The sequence below is a fragment of the Crotalus tigris genome, unplaced genomic scaffold, assembly GCF_016545835.1.
Source record: "Crotalus tigris isolate CLP2741 ecotype Arizona unplaced genomic scaffold, ASM1654583v1 scf7180000024382.2542628, whole genome shotgun sequence".
Taxonomy (NCBI): Eukaryota; Metazoa; Chordata; class Lepidosauria; order Squamata; family Viperidae; genus Crotalus; species Crotalus tigris.
The window spans coordinates 2,102,080-2,126,359 of NW_024100552.1; the positions used below are offsets into that span (position 1 = coordinate 2,102,080).

The 24,280-nt window shown below is 37.4% G+C and overlaps 1 protein-coding gene across 4 annotated transcripts in view; it reads left to right on the plus strand.

Moving 5' to 3' along the window:
• The first annotated feature begins 242 nt into the window (after window positions 1–242).
• TAF4B (TATA-box binding protein associated factor 4b) overlaps window positions 243–24,280 on the plus strand; it is a 61,311-nt gene continuing 37,273 nt past the window's right edge. For all 4 annotated transcript variants that reach the window (XM_039328597.1, XM_039328598.1, XM_039328600.1 and 1 more), the window contains exons 1-9: window positions 243–996; window positions 10,286–10,428; window positions 11,377–11,481; window positions 13,721–13,876; window positions 13,961–14,083; window positions 16,523–16,612; window positions 18,914–19,594; window positions 20,604–20,721; window positions 21,692–21,797. In XM_039328597.1, the coding sequence (XP_039184531.1) occupies window positions 576–996; window positions 10,286–10,428; window positions 11,377–11,481; window positions 13,721–13,876; window positions 13,961–14,083; window positions 16,523–16,612; window positions 18,914–19,594; window positions 20,604–20,721; window positions 21,692–21,797 (1,943 nt within the window). In that variant the 5' untranslated portion in view covers window positions 243–575. The remainder of the gene's footprint in view (window positions 997–10,285; window positions 10,429–11,376; window positions 11,482–13,720; window positions 13,877–13,960; window positions 14,084–16,522; window positions 16,613–18,913; window positions 19,595–20,603; window positions 20,722–21,691; window positions 21,798–24,280) is intronic.

Genomic DNA, 24,280 nt, shown 5'->3' on the forward strand with positions numbered 1-24,280 from the left:
TAACACAGCCGAAAGTAAAAGCATTAACACGGGCGAAAGTAAAAGCTTTACCACCGACTTTCCCGCCTAGAACAGCCTTTCGGGGAGAAACGCTTCCTTTCCGTGACGTCCCATGAAGGCCGCCCAATATAACGATTGGATGCATTTGCTAGAAAGCTAAAGACGTGCACAGTACACGCCTGCGCTCTGCGATGCTGTATAAATTAGAGACAAGGCGTCCTTAGTTTCTGGCGGGGCGGGGATTTAATCTGTGGAAGGGTGGTGCCGCGTAGCACCACCCGCAGCGGCACGTGCCACTTGTTTCCTCCTCCCGTACCCTTCTGGCTGGCGGCCTGAGCATCCCCACGTGCATGCCTGCGAAGAGGGAGAAAAGGGTCGTCGGCAGCAGCGGCCGATGCGTGACCGTGTGGTTCTTTGCGTGCGAGCTGGGGACTCTCCTGCTGGTTTTGCCGCACCGCTAACTGCGGAGCTTTTGCTCAGCTCCCGAGTACCTTTGGCGGCTGCTATGCTGTGGAATAGCTTGGACTGCGCCGCAAGCTCTAGTCCTGCGCCCTACGGTGCCTTTTTCCTCCTTCATGACTACTCCGCCGGTGACGGCAGAAGCCGTCCTGGGGAGGGTCATGACTCCTGGGCCTCCTGAGCATGCTGTGGATCCCCCCGTGAGCGCGGCTAACGGGATCCAGCAGCTACGGGCCGTGCTGCCCGCTCAGAGAACGATTTTCTCCGCCTTCTGTCCGGCGATTCCCACGAGCAGCTCTGCTAGATTTGTCCTGAATCCTGTGGGCGCTAAGCTTCCCCTTAGTTTCGCCCCATCCTTCGCTCCTCAACCCCGAGTACTGCCTGCTCCCGTAGAAATCAAACTAGCCCCCTCGACTCCGGCTCAGCAGCTCCCCAAGTCTAGCAACATGGGTGGGAGGCAGCCAGCCCCTCTCTCGGGAGGACTCAAACCCGCACAAACGACAATACAGTTGCCTGCTAATTTTCAAATCCCTCAAGGTAAGCAGCTCCTTTTTGGATCGTTGATTTGATCTTAATTATGGCTCTTCTGCATCTCCTTATAGGCTGATTTCATACGAGTCAAAGTTACGGTGAATTTTGAAGCACCCTAGATGCTGCGAAGTTTTGCTCTGTCTTTGAGAACATTAAAAAAAAAAAAACCTGTGTGGATATATAAAACCGTGTGTGGAGTAATGCAGCTGTAACTTCTTCCGTGGCCAATTTCATATTTACCAAATTGTATTCACGATTTCTTGAGGAATATTAGGCCTTTTGAGATGGGGGGGGGAGAAGAAAGTATCCAGATACTTAATATTTCTCTTCTGAACTGCAATTTTTTATCCAATTGTACTTGGACTGCTTGGGCAGAGACTTTCTTTTTGCATATCTTCAAAAATACCCCAAATGTAGGACAATTCAGTTTTACAGAGTTCTCAACATTTTCTAATTGTAGTACTGAATGTTGTACTTCAGAGCAAAAAATATCCACATACCTATCTACTGTTTGATCAGTGGTCACCTTTGAAATGTACGTGATATGGTGAAATATTGGAAATAAGAGTCAGGGTTCTCAGTGAATGTCAAAATAGTCTAACCATGTTCTTTCATTCCCAAAAGTCCAAACAATAGGAAGCCCTGATGTGAATTTAAGACTTTTAGAAAGAGTCATTTTCCAATGTTTAATGTAAAATTACAAAAAAAAGCAGTTAAATTTTTAAATCTAGAATAAGATATGTTTTAAGGTGAGTCTGAACGAAACACAAATTTACTGTATATTTATCAAATATTACATTTTCAAATATTTGTAAGTATTACAATATTTTTCATGTGCAAAATCAAAGTTTTAAGGCAATAAGTAACTTGTAAGGTATGTATGTAGGTCTTCTGTAGGCTTTTTTTATTGCTACTTATTTTTTCCCAAATATCAGGGTTTTTTCCTTGTATTATCTATTCAAAATAAGCAGGTGTTAAATACATTATTACCTTCCATTGTGCAACCTGGTAAATGAAGTAAAACTTCATCTAGTTTTGTATGATTTATTCTTGCTCTATGTCAACCATATTTCCAGCATTGCAATTCAAAGGCTTCCCCCCCTTTCTGAGAGTCCAGCTTTACAGCCATGTGTTACAAAATCATAGCTTTGGCAGTACAGTATATAACATCCCTGTGAGCTTAGAAAAATAAAGTCTGTCCCTATGTTAATTTCTTCTGTCAGTTGCTTTTACCTGTTAACACAATCAAGGCTTAAAATTATTGCTGTCATGTACTCTTCTTTCACTTTCAATTAAATTTTTCACTTCTAGCCAAATCAGTAGCATTATCAGTATATCTGAAATTGTTGAAGTTTCTCCTAGGATTTTTAATTCCAATTTCTATCTCTTTTACTCTGGCATTTTTCAGAATAAATTTAGTGTTACATTAAAAAAGCTGACCATACAGCTTTGATGCCATCCTGTCTCAATTCTGAACTTTCAGTTTCCCCAAACTTTATTTTAACTGTTGTTTCCTGATTATCAAATAAATAGTTCACTCATGATTTTAAGGACTATCTACAATTTGTTGTAATCTATGTGAGATAAATGTAAAGGTTTGATATACTGGTCTTTTTTGGTAGAAGAGTGTAAAAGTATAAATTGATCTTTTGATTTATTGACAAAATATCTAATTTGTAAATTGAAATATGTAAAAATTGTAATAATTAACAATTTTCTAATAAAAATTCCTTATTATTTAGTAGGTTCTGATGCAATAAATTGATATATCTATGTTATAACAGTATTTTATACTTGAAAATTAAAATCTGTTTTGAGGTGTCCTTGGTGCTTTCCGAGTTTGTTTGGTTTATTGTAGACCTTTCATTACCCAAACTAGGTAACATCATCAGTGCTAGTAGGGAGTGGGGTTTGCTCTCAGTTTATATAGTGGCTTGCCCTGTCAGCATTGCTGGAAGTAGCATTTTGGTTGGGCTGTTTATCGTTAGCTTATTTGGCAGGTCCTTGATTGGGGTATTATTTACTTCCTGATTGCTGGTCTGATGTTAATTTTGGTGTTAATTTCTGCTCATCTGGGTGATGATTGCTGGTGGGGAGATGTTTTGTTCATTGTCTCTTTTAAACGGTTGTAGATGTTTGTCTGTGTGCCTATTGGCGGCCGATTTGTCAGAGTGCCAGACTTTTTGATATTCTCTAGTGCAGTGGTTCTCAACCTCTGGGTCGGGACCCCATTTGGGGTCGAACGACCATTTCACGGGGGTCGCCAAACAACGCAGTCCGCCATTTTTCCCCCTTTTCCTTAGCTGTGCTACTCCCTTTTATTTTATTGGCTTTTGAAAGCCAATAGAATAGACTCTCTTGAACAGAGTCTAATTCTATTGGCTTTCAAAAGCCAATAGGAATTGTGCAGGCTGTCTCTGCCTGCTGAGCCCTCCAAAAGTCCCATTCTGCAAACGGTGCTGCACCAGTTGAGTAGTCCTCGACTTACGACCGGTTGAGTACTCAACTTACGACCGGTTGGGGGTCGCGGCATTAAAAAGGTTGAGAACCACTGCTCTAGTGTTTTTAGACTTGGCTTGCTCTGGGATGGTTACAGTCTCCCAGTTGAAACTATGGTTAAGTCTGTCCATATGTTGGGAAATTAAAAAAAAATATCTGCTAGTTTGTGTTTATGGATATGTTCTGCTAGTCTTCTGCTTGTTTGTCTTACATGGTGGCTATTATAGTCCTTTCACTGCATAAAAAACAGATGACTTCTGCTTTTTCTTCTGGGATTGCTGGGTCTTTGGGCTTACTTAGGACATTCTGGAATGCTTTAGTTGATTTGTGTGCTACATTAATGTAATTTTTTTTAGAGACTTGTGTTTCTATCTTGCCATAATAATCTCTGCTAGTAAGGATATCTAGGAAGGGTAGTATCTTGTTATTTTCTTCTTCCCTTGTGAATTTGATTCCTTTGAAGATGTCATTGATGGTTTTACGTGTTCTTTATGGTCTCTAGTCCCTTTTTATTATGGTAAAGATGTCATCTATATACATGATCCATATTTTGGGTTGAATGTATGGGAGTACAGAACACATATTTTCCTCTATCAATAAAATCTGTTTATCCAAATATTTCAGAAAGACTAAGTACTGGTCTTGATTGAGTGATTATGTGTGATACGGTCTGTAGTGGCCATACAGATAGACTTTCCCCAGGATAATCTGTGTTCCTCCTGGCCATTCAGTTCTTCAAACACCATTGAAATCAGTTTCTTCTATCTTGCTGTTACCTCATTTCCCCGAAAGTAAGGCCTACCCCAAAAATAAGCCCTAGCTTGATTTGGGGGGTGGGCTTAATATAAGCCCTATCCCCAAAGTAAGCCCTAGTTTTGGGGCAAGGCACACACATAAAAATCAAGCTGGGTGGGGGTGTGGAGCTGCCCCACGTGTCCCGCACCCACTTACCTTGTAGCCAGGCCTCTCCTCACCAGCCCACTTCTATGGTGTCTTCTGCAGCCAGGCCTGCATTTCTCAATCACAGGCCTTTCTAGAAGACCATTGCAGTCAAGAACCAAGGTATGGATTCAATCCATGGCTCGGTTCTGCAAGACCTATGGATTCCATTGTTCTGTACTCAGCTGCAGAGGCCTTCCGGAAAGGCCTGACTGCAAAATGCAGGCTGGGGTACAGCTGCAAAATGAGCTGCTCCTTTGACTGCATAAGAAGTGGACTGGCTGGGCGGGGCTGTCGGTGGTGGAGGTGAGTATAAAAGACACCCCACGAAAATAAAACTTGGTGCCTCTTTTGGAGACAAAAAAAAAAAAAAAGAATCTTATTTTCGGGGAACATGGTAGTTACTTTCTTCTTCTTTTTCTTTGCATAGAGTTGCTCTAGCCAACTCAAATGCAGAATTGGAATGTCTGATCTACAAATAGATCAAGAAACCAATGCTGTATAGGTATAAAATATTTATTAGAATGGCTGTAGTAGAATATTTCAAATTTGATTGTGTTTCCCCTCCTTCCTCTTTTATTTTCATGTGAATTAAGTGAAAACTTAACTTGTTTTTAAATCTTTTAAGTATGGGCTTAAAGCAGAGGTCTTCAAATTTGACTCTTTTATGACTTGTGGACTTCAACTCCCAGAATTCCTCAGCCAGCGTGCTTGGCTGCGGAATCCTTGGATTTGAAGTCCACAAGTCATAAAAGGGCTAAGTTTGAAGACCCCTGCCTTAAGGCATACTTCTCTGTTGCCTTGGTAATGGATCTTCTTCTCTCTATCAAGGCTAGCTCTGTACTCTCTACCTAGAGCAGGGGTAGGCAACGTTGGCTCTTTTATGACTTGTGGACTTCAACTCCCAGAATGAGCCATGCTCAGGAATTCTGGAAGTTGAAGTCCACGAGTCATAAAAGAGCCAAGGTTGCCTACCCCTGACCTAGAGGAAGACAAAGCAGTTGGGATCAGAACCAGGTAGAAGACTAGAATGGCAGACATACCATATTTTTTCCTATGTGAACTTGCCCAGTAATAACAATTGAAAGCAGAGTGTAAATGTAACCATGATGAATAGAAAGTTAAGTAAAAGTTATGGACCGATTAATGACAATGTCATTAGACCAGCAACCTGCAGATCAGTAGCAGCACAAGTAGTCTTTGTTAAAGCTCTCCCAAATAAAAATAATTAGAACCACAAGAAGGGAGATGGAAAAGTATGCTCAATCATAATAAGAAAGTATAATGTTTTCTTAGCTGTAGAACTCCCATTTTTGTTCAGTGTATTGTAAGAACACATCATTTTGAGGAATTGGTTATTATTTTCTGCTTGTGCTAGTTAAGCAGTGTCAACAGAGGATAGGATTATGTGAAGTTCTTGCTAGAATTCAGTATTTTGGGTGCTACTTTTCTTCACCTATAAGCATTGATCACACAGGAGATAGCTGAGCAACTTGTTCCTTGTGCAAAATATTTATTTTGGATCTTTTTGTGAAACATACCTGTTACTGGTTAAACTGACACTGTCAAGGTTTCTTCACTTCCTCTCTGCTCAATTCTATATTCTTCTGTCTCTGATAGGTGCAATTTGGATTTTTATCTGACTAATGTTCTCCTTATTATTGAGGCACATTATAAGGTCTCCACTGCAGAAATACTTAAGTAACTCAAATTTTCCTTTCACTGTACTATTTTCACAGCCTTGGGAATGTTTTTTAGCTGAAATAATACTTTAGCTTCAGGTTTCTCAATGTGCATATTCTTTCTGCCATTTGATAACCAGCAGCCCTTGGTGCAATCTTTATTTCTAGGTTCGATAACCAAAGAAAGGAATATGGTGCACTTCCAAAGAGTGTATAGTGGTAGTTGAGAGCTGCATACAGTTTATATTAACAAACTGATGAGTTAAGTTAGAATAAGAGAGTGAATGGCTCAAAGTTTCCCAGGGATCATGTCAGAACTTAAGCTTGGGTCTCTTGATTCACGCCTAGCACTTTAGCAATATATCTTTGCAGCCATGAAAGAAAGTGTGAATAACATGTGTTTGCAAATCTGTTGAATTTGATTTATACATGGTCATTTTTCCTCTCTCTCTTTATTCCATTTATTTATTCCATTGGATATTCATTTCATTTTAAAGCAATCCATTAAAAAGATCATCACACTGTTCCTAGGACATGCGTTTTAATGCATTTTCCCTAATGCATTTTTTACAAGAAGCTTATTTTGTGATTTGATACATTATACTTACAAGCAGATATATTTGTTTCCCCACTTTCCCTAATCAGTCAGTAAAGCCAGTCCACTAGGCACCTTATCCTCAATCTCAGGAGCAGTAGCATTCATATTTACTATATTTATTTATGAAATCTATAGGCTACCTGAATCTGTCATAGCTTTGGGCATGTCAGCACCAGGGAAATCAGGAGATCCAGGCAGTTCAAATGTGTATAAAGATTTATTGTAAGCTAAAAGTTCATTACAAGAATCTGAACTATTAACAGTCAAAGGAAATTAGGAGAAGTTAAAAATATAAAGGAAATCAAGGTGGGCTGGATTTAGATCTCTTGTGAATGTGAAAGGACTAGTGACTGATGACGCATTTCACCCCTTGTTCGGGCTCAACCTGGTCATTTCCTATAGGACAGCTTATAAAATATAATAAAAACTAGTGCGTCCCTTAGAAGAAAACATCTGGTGGAGAGAAACCCTCTAATAGATCAAATGCCACACAAAGAGTCTTTCCCTCACTCTGACCCCAAATTTGATGGAAGAGCCAGGACATGGGAAGCTACAGGTAGTCAGTGCTTAACAACAGTCATTGAGACCGGCAACTCCATCACTAAGCGATGCCGTCATAAAATGCAATGTCATTTGATTGGGCCAACTTACAACAGCAAGTTCTTACTGTTGATTTATTTATTAAATGTATTTGCTGCCATCTCAACCACAAGGTAACTCTGGATAGCGTACAGTGTTAAAAAGAATAAAACAATGCAACAATATGTGTACAATAAGAGTAAAAGACCATAAAATACAAATAAAGTTAAAAGATGGGGAAGACAGAATAGGCTAAGCAGGGGCCAACTGGCAGAGCAATTCGTTAAGCAAATGGTAGTTAGGCATGATGTCACATGAATGCCATTTTGCATCTTCCTGCAGGATTCCCCAGTGACTTTACTTGTTGAAAGCCAGCAGTGAAGGACACAAATGGTGATCATGGACTGTGAGACACTGCAGGTCCAAATTGAGATCACATCACTGTGGGAAAGTTGCAATGGCTGCCACTACAACTCTCAGTCATAAATCTTGTTCAGTGCCATCCTAAATTTGAATGGTCATTGTTGTTGAACAAATGGTCATTAAAGAAGGACTATCTTGCTTATGAAGCTCTAAAAGCTCTAAAAGCCCTAAATCCTGTTATGATCTCTTTTTCTGCTCTTTCACCCCTATTTTTCTTAAAGAAAACATATCTTGTAAAAATAATACATACACTAACAGTAGATATGTATTTGTAAACCAAACAAAATTTTCTCCAGTGAAATTGTGGGATAGAGCTAACACACTTAAACTCTTGAAATACTTGAATATTATATTTTATTTGTACCATTAGGTGGCAGTGTTACATAATCTACAATTTGATACATACTATTAAAAGTTATTTCTGAACCTTGCGTAAAGTTTGCATTCCTTTGTCAGTAGAAGACAAATAGGAAAAACTTATACTTACATCACACCTTATGAAGATCTTTCTAACATTTAATACAGAATTATAACCCTGGTATAATATATTTATACACTTACTATGCCACATTTGCAGAGTAGTTTGTTTCCAAGTTTATTATAATCAAAGCATTTGATTGCAAAAAAGCAAAATAATATTGGATTCAAATATATACAGTGATACAAAGAATTTTAAAGACCAATATTCAGATGATACCATAACTAGTAGGCAATAGGGTTTGGATTCTTTTATTCAGAGTTTCTTTCTTGTTAATAGTTTTCATTCAACATTTTCACATAAGTACGTTAAGTACATAAGTTCAAAATATATATAGTGAAAGAAAAAAGATAGAAAAGATAAAAGTAGAAAAGAGTGAAGGTAGGAAAAGAGATATTAAGAGGCAATTTTCAATCTTCTTTATAGCAAACAAATTCAATATGTGTCCTCCCTCTTTAAAGTTACAGCTTGCTTTTCTTTTTTCCATACTCAATTTATTTTAATTAGCAAGTCTGTAAATTATCAAATGCATGCTTTTCCATTTTCAGCATAAAGCTCTGAAGAGGTTTCCAGTCTTTTATACAAGTAATTCTTGTCTTATCACTGATAAAACAGATTATTTTCACCATTACTGCGGTGTTATGCCATCTTCATGATCTATTGCTCTGTTATGGGTATTTCAGCATTTTTCCATGTTTGTGCTTATAATAGTTCTGCTACACACAAAATCGGTCTTCAATACGTTTACCCTAATTGGCTAACCATAAACCCCAATAAGAATAGTTATGGTATCATCTGAATATTGGTCTTTAAAATATATACAAATCATTGTATATATTTGAATCCAATATTATTTTGCTTTTTTTTGCAAGCCCCCCTACCATAACTCATTTTCAGTGGTGATTAGAAGTACTTTTATATATCTTTGATAATGTCTACTCATGTAAAATCATATCATTTCGTAAAAGTCCCTTAAATTGCAATGCAATGTGAATTTCAGTATTTTAATCCACATTCTCTCTCATTTGTATGTTACAATAAAAAATTATAACCCATTTTATCATGTGTCTCCATCACTTGTTCTTCTGCTTCATATCTCTGCAAAAGTTTATACATTTTAGCAATAACATGCTGTTCATTTGTACATATTTCAATTTCAAATTCTGTTTTATGTTCAGTCTCATCTACTTTTTACTTATATAAAATGTCTCTTAATTATTTACATGAAAACCATTTAAAACTAAATCTTCCTGCAGTCAATTGTTCTCTTGATTTCATCTTAAGTTCTACATCTTCTTGTACTAAAAACTTCTTATATGTTAACTATGTCTTTTCCCATTGTTTCTTTTTTATAGAATGCTTATTGTGCTCAAATCATTAAGGGTATTTTTGAGCATAACCTGGCTATATCTATACCATACTCTTAAAATAGCACTGTTTTTTTTCCACTTAGCATATAGTATGTGAAATTAGGTTTGATAGAAGAAATAAGATTCCATTTCCACCATCTTCCCCATTGGAATATCCCAATTGATCTTTACTATTGAATAAACTATTAATATAAATTAATGTAAATGTACTGGTGTGTTTTGAGTATAGCAAAGAATGACTTGTTTTAATCTGTTCTTATAGTGTCAATAAAGGCCAACATTCATATGTGAACCATCTGTATTTTGCATTAAAATTAGAAATAACCCAAGCTGACAAGCTTAATCATACTTAAAACATAAGGCTCTTGGAACTTTTCTAACTGTGAAGAACTGTGAGCAAATTAATTCTGAATTTCCTTGTTGCTTAAATATGCTGGATTTTTTTTTGTGAAGTGAAAATATTAGGCACATTTATTGTAACTAGCTGCAAATCTGCAAAAAGTGTAGTCATCTATAATTTTAAAAGGTTCCTAGAGAAAAATGTTGTACTATTGTACAGAAGTACTAAAATATTGCAGTATTTCCTACCTTAACATAACTTCTGGCCTAAATACAATAAAGGATGGTATTTCTTTCACCTTGTTTGCATTTATCTATGCTCAAAATAATATATCCGTTATTTGGTAAGGATGAATAGTGGGAGATCCGACAGTGTTTTCTCTTTTAGGAACGATTCTGGTCAGAAGTAATACTGGTCAATTAATGTTGATATCTCAACAAGCATTATTACAAACTCAGAGTCAGACCTCAAATAATACCAGTGTAAGATGCTCAATACCTCCACCTACAATCAAAATTCAGCCTGTACAGGTAATTCTTTAAATGTTCTTGCTGTTTCTGGTGCCTGTAAGAATTAGATAGTACAAGTTTAGGCATTAGTATAACTTCTAACAGTGTCCACCAATGTTCCTATTCTGACTTTTTATTTATTCCTTTAAAAATAAGAAAATGACAAGTATCAGTTTTTGTCATTATTGACCTTTACAGGAATGTAGAACCTCATACTGGAGCCATAAATATTCTAAGAGAATAAAGATGGTAACTGTTCAAATAAATGCTTTATTTGAAAATTGACATACAGCTCCAAATGTGATTAAGCAATGGTGGGATAAAGTACTGGTGTGTTAGGATAGATGATGGGAATCAATTTCCCCAGTTCGTACTGTGGTAAATTGGTGTGTTGTGACTGCCTACAGCTTCCATAGCAGCCAGTTTGAGACAGTGCTCATAGAATTCAAAATATGTCCTCCCGCCCACCCCCCCAAGGTTGCTCGCTCCTTTGCTGCTATAATGCATCTTTGAACATATGGAATTGCAAGGCCTTTAGAATTAATCTGATACAGGATTTCTTTTGGTAGTATAATTTGTCTACAAGTAAGAAAGTGCAACAGAAGCATCTTTTCACTATTACTGCCACTGTTACTGTTTTCACATAAACATTTGCAGTTTAAAAAATATTTTCTTGCATGTAAGACAGCATAAATGTGTATTTGAATAATCAGTCATAAATGCAACTTAACTCTGCACTACCTTTCTCATTACCCTGAGTGCTATAACATTTGTAATAACACTCAAAGAAGTTTACAACTTACACAAAAATAAAAAAAAAACTATATATGGGGGGAGGGGGGTGAAGAAATGCCATTTTTATGCCAAAGCAGATAATTTATTTCCAGATAGTAAGGAACTTTCATTGATTACTAGCTGGAAAGTGATTTCTTTTTTTACATTAAATCTGTTTCTTTACTTTACTGAAAGAGTTCTGGAACTCAGGTACTTAAAGTACTAACGGCTCCTGTTAAAACGCTGTCTTGGGCAACTCATTCTGTTACTTCTACTGTTAAGAAGCCTGCTATAATCCAGGTATGATTTGCATTCTGTTTTCTGGTTTTTAGTTTTCTTGCTAAGTTTTTTATTACAATGGTTCACAAACCTAAAGAAAAAAGTGTGGTTTTAAATATGCAGTTCCAGATTAAGATATGTCTTTCTCTAACGCAAACAGCCTATATATAAATTATTTCTGATCAATATTGCTGAAACACTTGTCCATAGGGAGTAGCAATTCTAAGTTTCTAGTGACATGTGCAGCAATAAGATGATCAACCTTGTAGATTCTCTGCTTCGCAGAGCTAATGAGGTTTGTAACATTTTTTTGTACATATACATGTGCTTGTAGTAGTCATGTATCCTGTTTTTATATTTTCTTTGATTTGAGCAAAATGAAACCGGTTCTTTGTTGCTTGCTATAAAAATTTGATAAGCCAGAAGTAAGAAGGCCCTTGCTTTTTTCAGTCTGGAGGGAGTCCTTTTACAAGCCATCAGACTGCTAGCCAACCTCCTTCTAAAATAATAAAGTAAGCATTTAGCATGATACGGATGCTATGCAAGCATTGAATCAAATAAGGGGCTACAATTTGGGAAGAGAGGGAACAGTAGCACAATCAGCCACTAAGTCATGACTAGGCCTTCAATATGAACCAGTATCCCAGATGCCTTTGCAGTGATGGTCTTGTTGATTGTTAGTAATTTTGTGAATTGAAAAAGAAAAGCAAAATGTTTCTTTTGTTAGCTCGATTACCCTACGGCAGGGGTCGGCAACCTTAACACTCAAGAGCCACTTGGACCCGTTTCCCACAGAAAAGAAAACACTGGGAGCCGCAAAACCCGTGTGCGCATGCGTGCACGCCGGAGGAGGGGGCTTGATTGAAGAGTTTAATTAAAAAGAAATAGAGGCTGCTATGCATGAATTCTCTCTCTCTCCCTCCCTCCTCTCACCGTCTCTCCCTTACTCTCTCCTTCTCACTCTATTTTTTACAGAGAGAGAAAGAGAGAGAAAGAGAGGTAAGGGAAGCGCAAGTGCCTCTCTCTGAGTCTCTCTCACTGCAAATGACGGAGTAGGACTGGGAGCCGAGGAGAAGGCTCAAAGAGCCACATGCGGCTCCAGAGCCATGGGTTGCCGACGCGTGCCCTATGGTGATATGATTGTGATGGTGTAGTGGTTAGAATGTAGCACTGCAGGCTACTTCTGCTGACTGCCGGCGATTAGCAGTTCAGCAGTTCAATTCTCACTAGCTCAAAGTTGACTCAGCCTTCTCTCGGTAAAATGAGGACACAGGTTGTTGGGGGCAATATGCTGACTCTGTAAACCGCTTAGAGAGGGCTGTAAAGCACTATGGAGTGGTATAGAAGTCTAAGTGCTATTGCTATCCTTATTGTGCCCATAAGATGTAAAAGTAAGAAAAGACCAAGACGCTGAATTGGAGTCATTTGGCAGCCAATCCTGTCTTCTGTCTCTTACGTATAAAGGCCAAGATGTGAGACATCAATCGTCAATTATTTTCCTGTTTGGGCTTGAATAATGCATGTGTCTGTATGAAATCCTGGAAAAGGCGTTGCCCAAAGGAAAAAAGACAGGGCAAAGAAATTTGAATGTAGAAAAGAAAAGCTGATGCTAGTCTTTCTCTTCCTTTTCTCATCCAATAATTTAGAAAAGTTGAAAACAAAATATCACCTTATAAATAAAAAACAATATAACATAATTCAGTTACTCTTGCAATACAAATAGTCCTTAATTTATGACCACTGTTGAGCCTAAAACTTCCATTGCCAAACAAGACAATTGTTAACTGATATTTGCCCCATTTTATAACCTTTCTTGCCACAGTTAAGTGAATCATTGCAGTTAACTTAGTAACATGGTTGTTAAGTGAATCTGGCTTCCCCATTGTCTTTGTTTGTCAGAAGGTCACAAAAGGTGATCACATGACCCCCCAGTACACTGCAGTCATCATAAATATGAATCACTTGTCAATCATCTGAATTTTGATTACATGACCATGAGGAACGATCATAAGTGTGAAAAGCAGTCATAGGCTACATTTTTCAGTGGCACTGTAAATTTGAACAGTCACTAAACAAACCATTGTAAGGATTGCCTGTAAACCCTCTCTTGAGTAGCTAATTTAATATATAGTTCTTTAAGAGATCACACATTAGTCAAAGGAAAATTCATTCTCACGGAAATAAGCTTTGTTATGCAGCAACATCTGCATGGGTCCTGCCAGGAACGTTGCAAGTAACTTGTATGTTGAATGTCTTTCAGTCTGTAGCATCACCAAATATAGGCTTGACAGCAAAATCACAGGTTGCTGGATCATCAGCAAAGCCTCCTGTTTCTGACTCTCCTGTGTTGGCTTTCACTTCAAAACCAGTTGCTGATACAGGTGACTCAAGAGCCACCCAGCCTATCAGTTATACGGTAAGTACAAAATAGGCTAGCAGTGCAGAAATAGTAATTTCATAACCATTTGATCTAAGTCACAATCTTCTGTTTTCTTGTCAGGAAATGCTGGAAAATGTGAAAAAGTGCAAAAACTTCCTTACAACACTAATAAAACTGGCATCCAGTGGATCTCAAGCATCTCAAACAGGGCAGACTGTGAAGAATCTGGTTCAAAGTCTGTTGGTAAAAGTTCATCTGCAAGTACTCTTGTCCTGATTCTGAATGCCTTTGCTCAGGAATGTTTCCGTTGGGACTTTACCTGTGCCAGAAGGTTGCAGTTTGAAGATGCTTGGTTGGAGTTTCCAAACTTCATGCCCATCTTAATATACCTGCCTTCTGCACAGTCCTTACATTTGCATTATCAAGCAGAGCTGTTTAATGTAACACTGTTGGCATCTTCATGGCCTCCAGGACAAGCCATAAAGACATGTAATTGATTTCATTTGTGTGATAACAGAATGATGTAGAGTAGAGTAGAGTAGAGTAAAAGAATGGAATGGAATGGAATGGAGAAGAGAATAGAATATTATGGAATAGGAATAGGAATAGAATACAATAGAATAGAACAGAACAGAACAGAATAACAGAGTTGGAAGGGACCTTGGAGGTCTTTTAGTCTGACCCCTGCTTAGGCAGGAAACCCTATACCATTTCAGACAAATGGTTGTCCAATCTTTTCTTAAAAACTTCCAGTGTTGGAACATTCACAGCTTCTGGAAACATGATTTTAATGTTGTGTATATCATACTGTTATCACACAAATGAAATCAATTATATGCTTTGCATCATTTGTACCATTCATATAATGGTGCCATACAGTATGTTGTTATTTCATCACAGAAAATCTCAGTTTCTTTATTTGGGCAGTGTTGAGTCACTGCCCAAATAAAGACAATGGTCATTTACCCTGCAGCCCAATACTGCTCAACAGGTACTAGCTGTGAAAGTTACAGAGTTATGTCATGTATTTATCTTTGTGAATATTTATAGGGGAGCTAATTTTATATATAAAGGGAGGGGAGGCTAACAACAGGTTATTGGAAGGGGTGGTTTTGCATCTATACAGATTGCCTTCAGCTGCCATTTCTGTGATTGAATTTTACTTCTGCTTGTGGAAGTCAAATTACATTAAAACTTAATAGTGTTGCTTTCTGGGAAAAAAGGAATCAGTGTATTTGCTATGTCCAACATTAGATTTGCTGCATGATAAAAAGAGAAGAATTTACCGTAAATATGAAAACTCATTCTTACACTTGCAAGTATGTTCATTAACCTTGGATTATCATAATAGCTTGAAACCTGGCTCTGCTATAATTTTGTGTCATTTTGTAAGACGATTCCAGAATGGAGACACTGTGTGAAATAATAGCCCTGTGCTCACATTTTTATTCCATTATAGTGATCCTGATTAAACACTAACTTTTAGTTCTAGCAATCTCTGTTACAGTTTTTTGTATATTTTAGCCCACCTTTATTATTTTTATAAAGTCAAAGTGGCAAGCATACCTAATGTGCAGAAAATAGGTATGAGAAGGAAGGAACAACAATAAACTGGTGGGGTGAATTGGGCTAAACGAGAGAGTGATTGACCCAAAGTCCCCCAGCTTGTTATAATTCATCGTATAATTTTAAGTATGAGAGGGAGGAAAAAAAGGAACTAATATCATGCAAATGGATCCAAGGATGCAAAACTATACAGGTGGCCCTCAATTTATGACTATAATAGAACCCAAAATTTCTATCGTAAGCCATGGTCATAAATTAAGGCACCCACATGACCAGACCCAATTTTATCACTTTATCTGTGGTGGTCATTAAGTGAATGCCATGATCATTAAGCAAATCAATGTATTCCTATGGGTGGGTTGTATTTTGGCCAGAAACTGGCTGAAAAGGATGGAAATCAACAAAAACATAGTAAATCACCATCATCTTACCATAGAATTCTGCAACTGGCTGGAAAGGTGAGCTGGTTACCAAGTACCAAAATGTGGCCTTGAGACTTCTGGGGTTTGCGCAGTTGTTGGAACTCTGGAACCAAGGAGCTTTTTTTATAAGTAGCTTTTACTGGGTCTGTAGTGATTTTTAATAGTCACAAAGTGAGGACTGCCTGTAATTCTTACATTTTAAAGTCATAGTAAGTGCACTGCATGACTGTAGTAGGCAACCAGCTATTTTTGCTATGGTTAGCACTACAGCACCCATACTTCTACACTCTTAGGCACACTGGTCCGAATGGAGGGTAAAATTGAAAACCTCTGCAGAGTACCATATCTGGTATATTTTTGTTTAGTCAAAAATGAAAGTCTAGAAGAAATTTCTTTTTTCAAGGTGCTTTTCTTATAAATGTGCTTTTACAGTTTCTTTAAACTTTCCAGTTTCTTTAAACTAGTCAGGAAAATTTTCTTCTTTATATAACAATGTTCATTGTTAAAAAGTGAAAATTGTTTTGAAGGAGAAGACCTTCAATATAAAAAAGGCATTATATTGAAAAGGTGTATTGAAAATGTGCACATTATGGAATTAATTAGTACTAGAATGCAAGGGAATTGATGTTTCCTACCTAGAGGCATGTCTAACAGAACTACAGTTTACATTTGTGCTACAATTTTTTCTACCTAGGAAGCTAAAATTGAACCAGAAGAATTTACCAAAGAACTATATGTGGAACTGAAGTCTTCACTCCAGCCAAATCTTGTTCCCTTTCTCAAGGTATGTCTTAATGAATATTCTTGTTTCACATATCAGGTACTATGATGATGAAAATGTCATTTGGAGTTGGGGCATCTGAAAGCACTTTTGTCGACAAGAAATTTTGAAAGGCCTTGCTAATGAAATTCCTCCCTTCCCCTCTTGGTATTTTCATAACAGCTCCGTTACACCATGGCTGGGTTAAGAGAACAGGCATGGGGACTTCTGGGAGTTGAAGTCCACACATCTTAAAAATGGCCAAGTTTGAGAAACACTGGGCTAAGCCAAAGCCAAATTGTCACTGAATGACTTAAAAGGGACACACACTGTTCACTTATGTGTTGCAAGAAAGCCAGGTAAAGACAGACCACTTTATAAATAATTTCCTTTCAGTTATATTCCTTTCAGATGAGTGCATTTCAGCATGAATGGTTCTGTCCATGAATCTGGAGAGAAGATGTAATGCTTCGCCAAGTTATTAAATTTAAGGCTGCTTAAAGTTTACCACATTTTTGACACCATACATTTTTCCTTGTCAGATGTATATTCTAAAACTGATATTAATCTCTTCTGAGTAAATGTAAGAAAAAAGATCACATTTCCACCTTCCTGCACAGATGACAACAATCCTTAGTCTTGACTGAAGCTTCTATGTAATTACAAATGATTTTCACAAACTCCTATTTATCTAACACAATTATCCTCCAGTTGTTCTTATGTATGAGAGATGCAAACAATATTTGGCTTGAGAAAACAACAGCTAAATGCTACTTTGAATTTGTAATATATATGGATAACTTTATAAAGCTTTTTTCAAAAATTCTGACAATGTATATGTACTTCAAATTACTTTAGTAGTATATTCTATAGTAAAAAGATGATTACAACTCATTAATATTAGATATTAAAGACACTACAGCCTGAAGTTCCAAGACTTCATGTAGATACTATAACTCAGATATGTCCAAAATTAGTTTGAAATGAAACAAAACTAGCTTTGTCCAAGCTACTTTGCACTGCTTTTTGGAGTTCAATCCCAATGCATTGTCATTGCTCTTATTATCATCTGTTCTAGACCAAGAACTATCTCTGTCCAAGAAACATTTGTGCATCTTTAGGAATATTGCATAGAATTGAATTGAATTGGTTGAAAATATCAAATTGAAGACCACTGTGCATTGATTGTGGTAGTCTCAAAGTGATTTCTAAACTTGTGATTGAACTTGCTTCGAAGTAGATGCAGCTGGAAATCCTACTTTCATAGAAAGGGAATGAATGTGATTACCGGTAGATGCATGCTCCTGCTCAATACACAGATCCACCTAAGTTCAGGGTTGCAAGAATAATACTTCTATTGCAAATAAGATTATTATAAAAATAGGTCTTTTGCTAAACCTATAATATGGGTGTGTTACCAGAAATGCTCGAACATGTGGGCATTGCTTTGTCAAACTGAAAGGATACAAAACAAAGCTACAGAAAAGAAGATGCACTCCGGCTGTGCATTTCACAAGTCCTAGTTTACTTATAGAAATTATAGGTTCTTTCCATCTCTCTAGCAAGAGTTGAACTGGGGCATGCTGGATACAAGTACAGGTAGACCTTGACTTACAACCACTCGTGTAGTGACCATTTGAAGTTACAGTGGCATTGAAAAAAGTGACTTAGGACCAGTCCTTACTCTTACATCCATAGCAGCATCTCCACAAGTCATATGATCAAAATGTGGCATGTATTTACAACAGTTGCAACGACCTGGGCTCCTCTGATCACTATCTGAGATCTTCACAGCCAACTTCTAGCAAGGAAAGTAAATGGGGGAAGTGGATTTATTTAACAACCATATGATTTGCATAACAATTCACTTAACAACCGTGGCAAGAAGGTTGTAAAATAGGCATAACTCATTTTACATGCTTTATTAGCAATGGAAGCTTTTGTTCCAGTTGTAGTTATAAATCAAGGACTACTGAAGACTACAGCGCTCATTCTGTTTACATGCAAATGCTCAGACTTACAAAACATTTTCTTGAGAAAGGTTAATGTTAACCAGGGTACCTAAAACTTCTGCCACAATGTACAAATGACTGTAGAGATGCAAAAGCAAATAGTTTGATTATTGGCAAACTTTTGAATATCATTTAACATAAACTTCATAGATTAAGCAGGCTTGTTATAATCCTTTACAGTTTAGCTATTGTACTGATGACTTTGGAAAATATTTACTTCTGAAAGAGATGTTAATGTACTATAATGTGGAATGGGAACAGCAAAATACTTGGTCTGATTTTTATTTTTTTTTTTGTCATCTTTCTTGTCTAGAAAAGTTTACTTGCCTTACGGCAATTAATGCCTAATACAGAGACTTTTATAGAACAATGTCTCCAGCAATCTGTCCCTCAAACAGCTTCTTCTGCTTATCCCACTGCATCATCAACTTCTTCCACAGTTGCTGACAGCACTTTTGTGACTATAGCCTCTTCTCAAGCCGCAACATCAGTCCCTAGCTCTCCACTTCAAATGTCTTTTCCACAGATGTCCGTTTCAGCACCCTGCACGACTACAAGTGGTTCTGAATCTCTTCCACTTGCTGAGCCAGCTTGTGCCTTGGCTGCAGGGGCACTCTCTTACCAAAATGACAAGTCCATCCTCTCCACTCAACTGATTGGAGGAATCAATACCATGAAGGTCATACAGCCAACTTCCACTGCAGGGGAGACAGGAGCAGTTTCTCTTCAGGTAACAAAGCCAGACTGTAACCCAACATTACCTCCAACTGCTGTTACTACTAATTCTATGAAATCATCCACATCAGCTGTGATGACATCACTTGAAGTGGCAAAGTTGGTCTTGACTACCACAGCAACCTCAGCTGCATCAATGAACACTCTCCAGCCTGTCTTGCCTATCACTGAGGTACCAACAGCTGTAAGGATTGCCCATCCCAATTCTGCCCTTCCCCAACAAATTCAGACTTCTCAGCCTGTAAAGGTAAAACAGTTGGTAAGAGAACTTTGCTTGATACTTCATCTACAATGTTCTGAATTGTGAATTACAGAACGGGAACTTTTAACCATTACAGCGTTGGTTTAATACACAAGAGCTTTCAATCTGCCATTTAAAACTTTTTCACTTAATCAGGAAACAAATTTACTATAGTTTAGACAATTTTATTCTTTTTTGGCAAATCTCCCAAAGAGCCTTTTAAAATCTAAGGAAGAAAACCTAACAGATGCCAGATACATATTGAAATAACAAGCCTTCAGTAGGCATCTAAGCCCTAAAAGCAGCAAGATTAATATCCAGGTAATCAGCTCAATGGCAGAGCATCTGCTGTGCATGTAAAAGCTCTCAAATCCCATTCCTGACTTTTAGCTGAGATAGACTGCCTTGATTGGAAGGTGCTTTGATCATTTCAAGATAGAAAATACTGAGCAATGTTCTGATGTAATGTAAGGTGTAAAAAATAGCATTAAAGCACCTTTTTCACATCCTGCCTCTTTTTTAAAAAAAAAAAAAAAAACAACAACTTTGAATATCCAAAAGCAGTCATGCTGCAAAGCATCAACCTGCCAATTTTCATCTTTTGTAGAAAATGGTGAATGGCAACCTGGCACTTAGTTTAGATGTCTCTTGTCTGGAAAAAGTAATAATAAAGTGGGTTTTGAAGCAATTTCATAGGGTTTGTCTTCTGGCGAATGGACATTTATGACTGGTCATATCCATTGTAGAAATTATTTGGGACATAGCAGGGTATTGCCTAGCAGTCATTTTGTGTGAATATAGTTAAAATTACAAATGTGCCTCTCAATATGTGAATCCCTAGATTTTTGCAGAAATACTGAATAGAGTCATAATTCAGATACTCAACTTCAGATGCTTCTATTGCAATCTGTATCCACATTTCTGCTTTATGTAATGTAATGTAGTCTAATGTGTAATTGCAACCTTAATTATATTTCTGATTATAAAGGAGTATATTTGTAACAATATTTCTCCTCCCCATTCTTAGGCAGTCCAACAGCCCTCTGGAAGCATCTTAAGAAATGTGGTCAAGCATCAGCAGGGTTCTTCTGTCCCTATTGTGAACAAGTTATGTGAAAAAAGACCACTGAATGCTTTTATACAAGGTAGAACTCTTCCTGCAGATGTGGTTCTAAAATTGGGTGAAACAATGACTTTCCCTTACTAAATGGTCAACACTTCTAGGTTTACAACATGCTTTGGCATCATGATTGACTGGGGCTTTTAAAATTAAATGTGTTGCTGGGATGGTGTTTGGATTTAAGCTGAGAAGTTGTCATATTGAGAAAGGAATCATTTTGTGGTTTCTCTAAAAGATTAATCCTTTGGAGGTTCACTTTCATCCTAGCTGTTTCTATTAGTCTCATGTTCAATTTCTGAATAATATATACAGAATTGTTGCAGAAATGTACTGTAGCTATGATCTGTTGCTGCGCTTTGTGTTGCTGGAATGGGGGTAACTAATATTCATAAATCTTAAAGGGGTTATACATTCTGATATGGCTGCTAAAGGGCAGATTAAAAAAATACAATTTAATAAGTTCTTGTGGTTCAATCCTTTTGGTGCTTGTAGAGTAGATAATACAGCTGGGATGCTTAGGACTACAGCTCTCAGCATGCCCATAGCAGCAATGTGCTGTGTTGGAAATATTTTTCCTTAATAGAAAAGTATTGTGATATTCCAGGGGTAGGCGTATTGTCACAATACTTTATCAAAAAAGAACAGTATAATTATTCAGTTACATCGGAGGAAAAAAATTTCAGCAGTTTGTCTATTAGAGAGAACAGGCTATTTAGAATTGACTATTTTTATTTGAGCAATTGCTTCCTAATCAGACAATTATTTCATTATCTGTACTTGAAGATGACTTATATATGTTAGTGAAGCCTATCAAGAATATTGCTCTTGTACATGTCCTAGTAGAATAACTATATACAAATACAGTGGATTTTTGACCTTGACATATATGTAAGCTTTTACTTCAGAATTGGATATAGCCTTTGCAGTGTTCTGTGCATTCGCTGAATGTCATTTTGGATTTTGCTTTCTATTCTGGATTGTTCATCTTTTTTTAGGCTCCATTGTGAAACAAATTACCTTGGCAGGAAACAAAATTGTGTCGCTTGAAGCATCTCCTGTTCAGAGAAATAAAATAAAAGAGAATGGAGCAACATCCTTCAGGTAAAAAAAATAAGAAGTCAGAAGTTTATTTGGCTACAGGGAAACCTGAGTGATGACTCTGTGGGCATGTGGGTGTAAATATTTAAGATTTCTGATAACTGTCCTCACTTCCTTGCTTCAAAGATTTAGAGCTGATGATTGGGGGCTCAAGGGACTCAACGTTTTTGTCCTAGCAGCTGTTTTAGATAATACTTTGCAGCTCCTTTGGATTCCAGAAACACAAAGCCCAAGCTTTCACTTGGTTAACTGATAACTCTAGTATATATGTTAACTCAATAAACAAAACTGATTGCTTACTATTGAAAATGTATTAAATCAGATGAAAAATATCCATATGGGTTTCCTGAGATGTTAAAGAAGCGAGTTTATGAAGCTTCAGAACTCACAAGTATTAATATTTTTCTTTGGTGGTAAAATCTGAGAATATTTTCTATGTAATATAATTGTTAAATGGTTTTAAGCCATTAAAGTTTAAGGAAAATCAATTGCATATTGGTTTTTAATATGGTAATGTATTCAAAACACACACACACACACACACACACATATATATATATATATAATCAAATGTAAAAATTGATTAGAAATTTGGAGATGAAGCAGAGCAACCTTTTATGATGTCTGTCAATAAATACTACAGATGTTTGTGCTGCAGCTGATTGATGCCAGATTACCTCAGGCTTACCTTTCTGGTAAAGAGCAGAACAAAAACATTTTTATATATTTCAAGGGAATTATTTACTGAATGATATATGGGATTTTTGAGAGCCTGTTTCATTTAGGAATCAGCCTAGAAACCAGGAGACCATGAGTTCTAGACTTGCTTTAGGCATAAAGCCAGATGGGTGACCTTGGGCCAGTCACTTTCTTTCAGTCCGAGGAAGGAGGCAGTGGTTAAACCACTTCTGAAAAACCTTGCCAAGGAAACTGCAGGTACTTGTCTAGACAGTCTCTGAGAATCGGGCACAGTTAAATGGAAGAAAAAAAGAGATTTCATTAAAGCATGCATCTTTATTAACAGTGATTGCTAAGAAGCTCTAATTGTTTGGTGAAAGGAAAGTCATGGGGTGGTTCTGTTTGGGTCCCAAATATAAGCAATGGTTTGGGGAGGACATGACCATCCTGGTTGCAGCTGTCACTATATCCTTTAGGGACCTTTGTCCTTTGGATGCGTCCAATAACTTTGCAGCTTTAAGAAAATACATCTTTGTGTTAAGGAGACGGTGATGAAGTACAGGTTGTCATACCCTATTGCTGGCTCTTTAGCTTAAAAGCATAAAACTAGATGTCACTTAGTGCAACTGGGACAGGCAATTCTGTTGCTAAGTGCCTCAGCTGCAAAGCAAAAAAAAAAAATCATACAATAGACATCACTTCCCATTTGGTTGTTAAGTGACTCATGTGGTTATTAAGTGAGCCATCACATGACTTGTGGTTTTACTTCCGCATTCTTCATTAACTCTGCTTGTTGCAAGCTTTTTGGAAAGCCCGTAAATCACAATGTCATGATTATGGGTCACTACAGTAGTTATAAATGTGCACCAATTGTGAAACATCCGAATGGTGATCATGGACTGACGGATGCTGTGATAGTTGTAAATGTGAGGACTAGTTACAAAGCTGGGGGTTTTTTATACTGTTGCAACTGCAAACTACTAAAGGCAGTTGGTAAGTGAGGATTACCTGTATTTTCCTGGAACTGTGCAGCTGTTGCAGGGGTCCCAAACCCTCGGTCCGTGGACGGGCACTGGGCCGTGGCATGTCAGAAACTGGGCCACGCAAAAAAGCAAAGCCCCATCCATGGGATGCAGACAGCATGCGAAACCATGTCCCCTCCAGGCCATGGAAAAAAAACTCCACAGAACCAGTCCCTGTTGCCCAAAAGGTTGGGGGCAACTGAGCTATTGCTTGAGCAAGGAAAAAGGGGACTCCCTTGAGGAGGGGCAGACCAGTTTTGTGATGGTGCTTGCATGTCCTCATGTTTTCTTTTCTGAACAAAACAACTGAAAAAGAAAACACAGTTGGTTTCTTCAATCTCCATTCTCATTGTATAAGAAAGTATCAGAAGTCTGAGTATGTAAGGATAATTTTCTTTTTTATAAAAGACTCTGAAATCTCTTCTTGTATGAGCAGTGCTATGTTCACAGTGGAGAACAAAAACACATGCCTTATTTTTGTGACTGTTTCTTAATATTGAGAGGTTTAATCCATATGTCAGTTCCTTCCAAGAACAAAAAATGCAAATGTATTAACTATTTTGAATGAGATAGGGATGTATCTATTTAAAATCTGGTAGTATTGTTGCCTGCTCCAAGATTAAATCTAAATTATTCCATCAAGATTCGGATTATAAATCTTTTGCCTGGCTCATTACACCTGTCCCTATTTTTTAGAACAATGGATTAATTAAATAATATTTAAAGTGCATAGCCACTATTTGAACAGCAGAGGTTGCTAAAGACTTGCTTGAACAGTTCATGGAA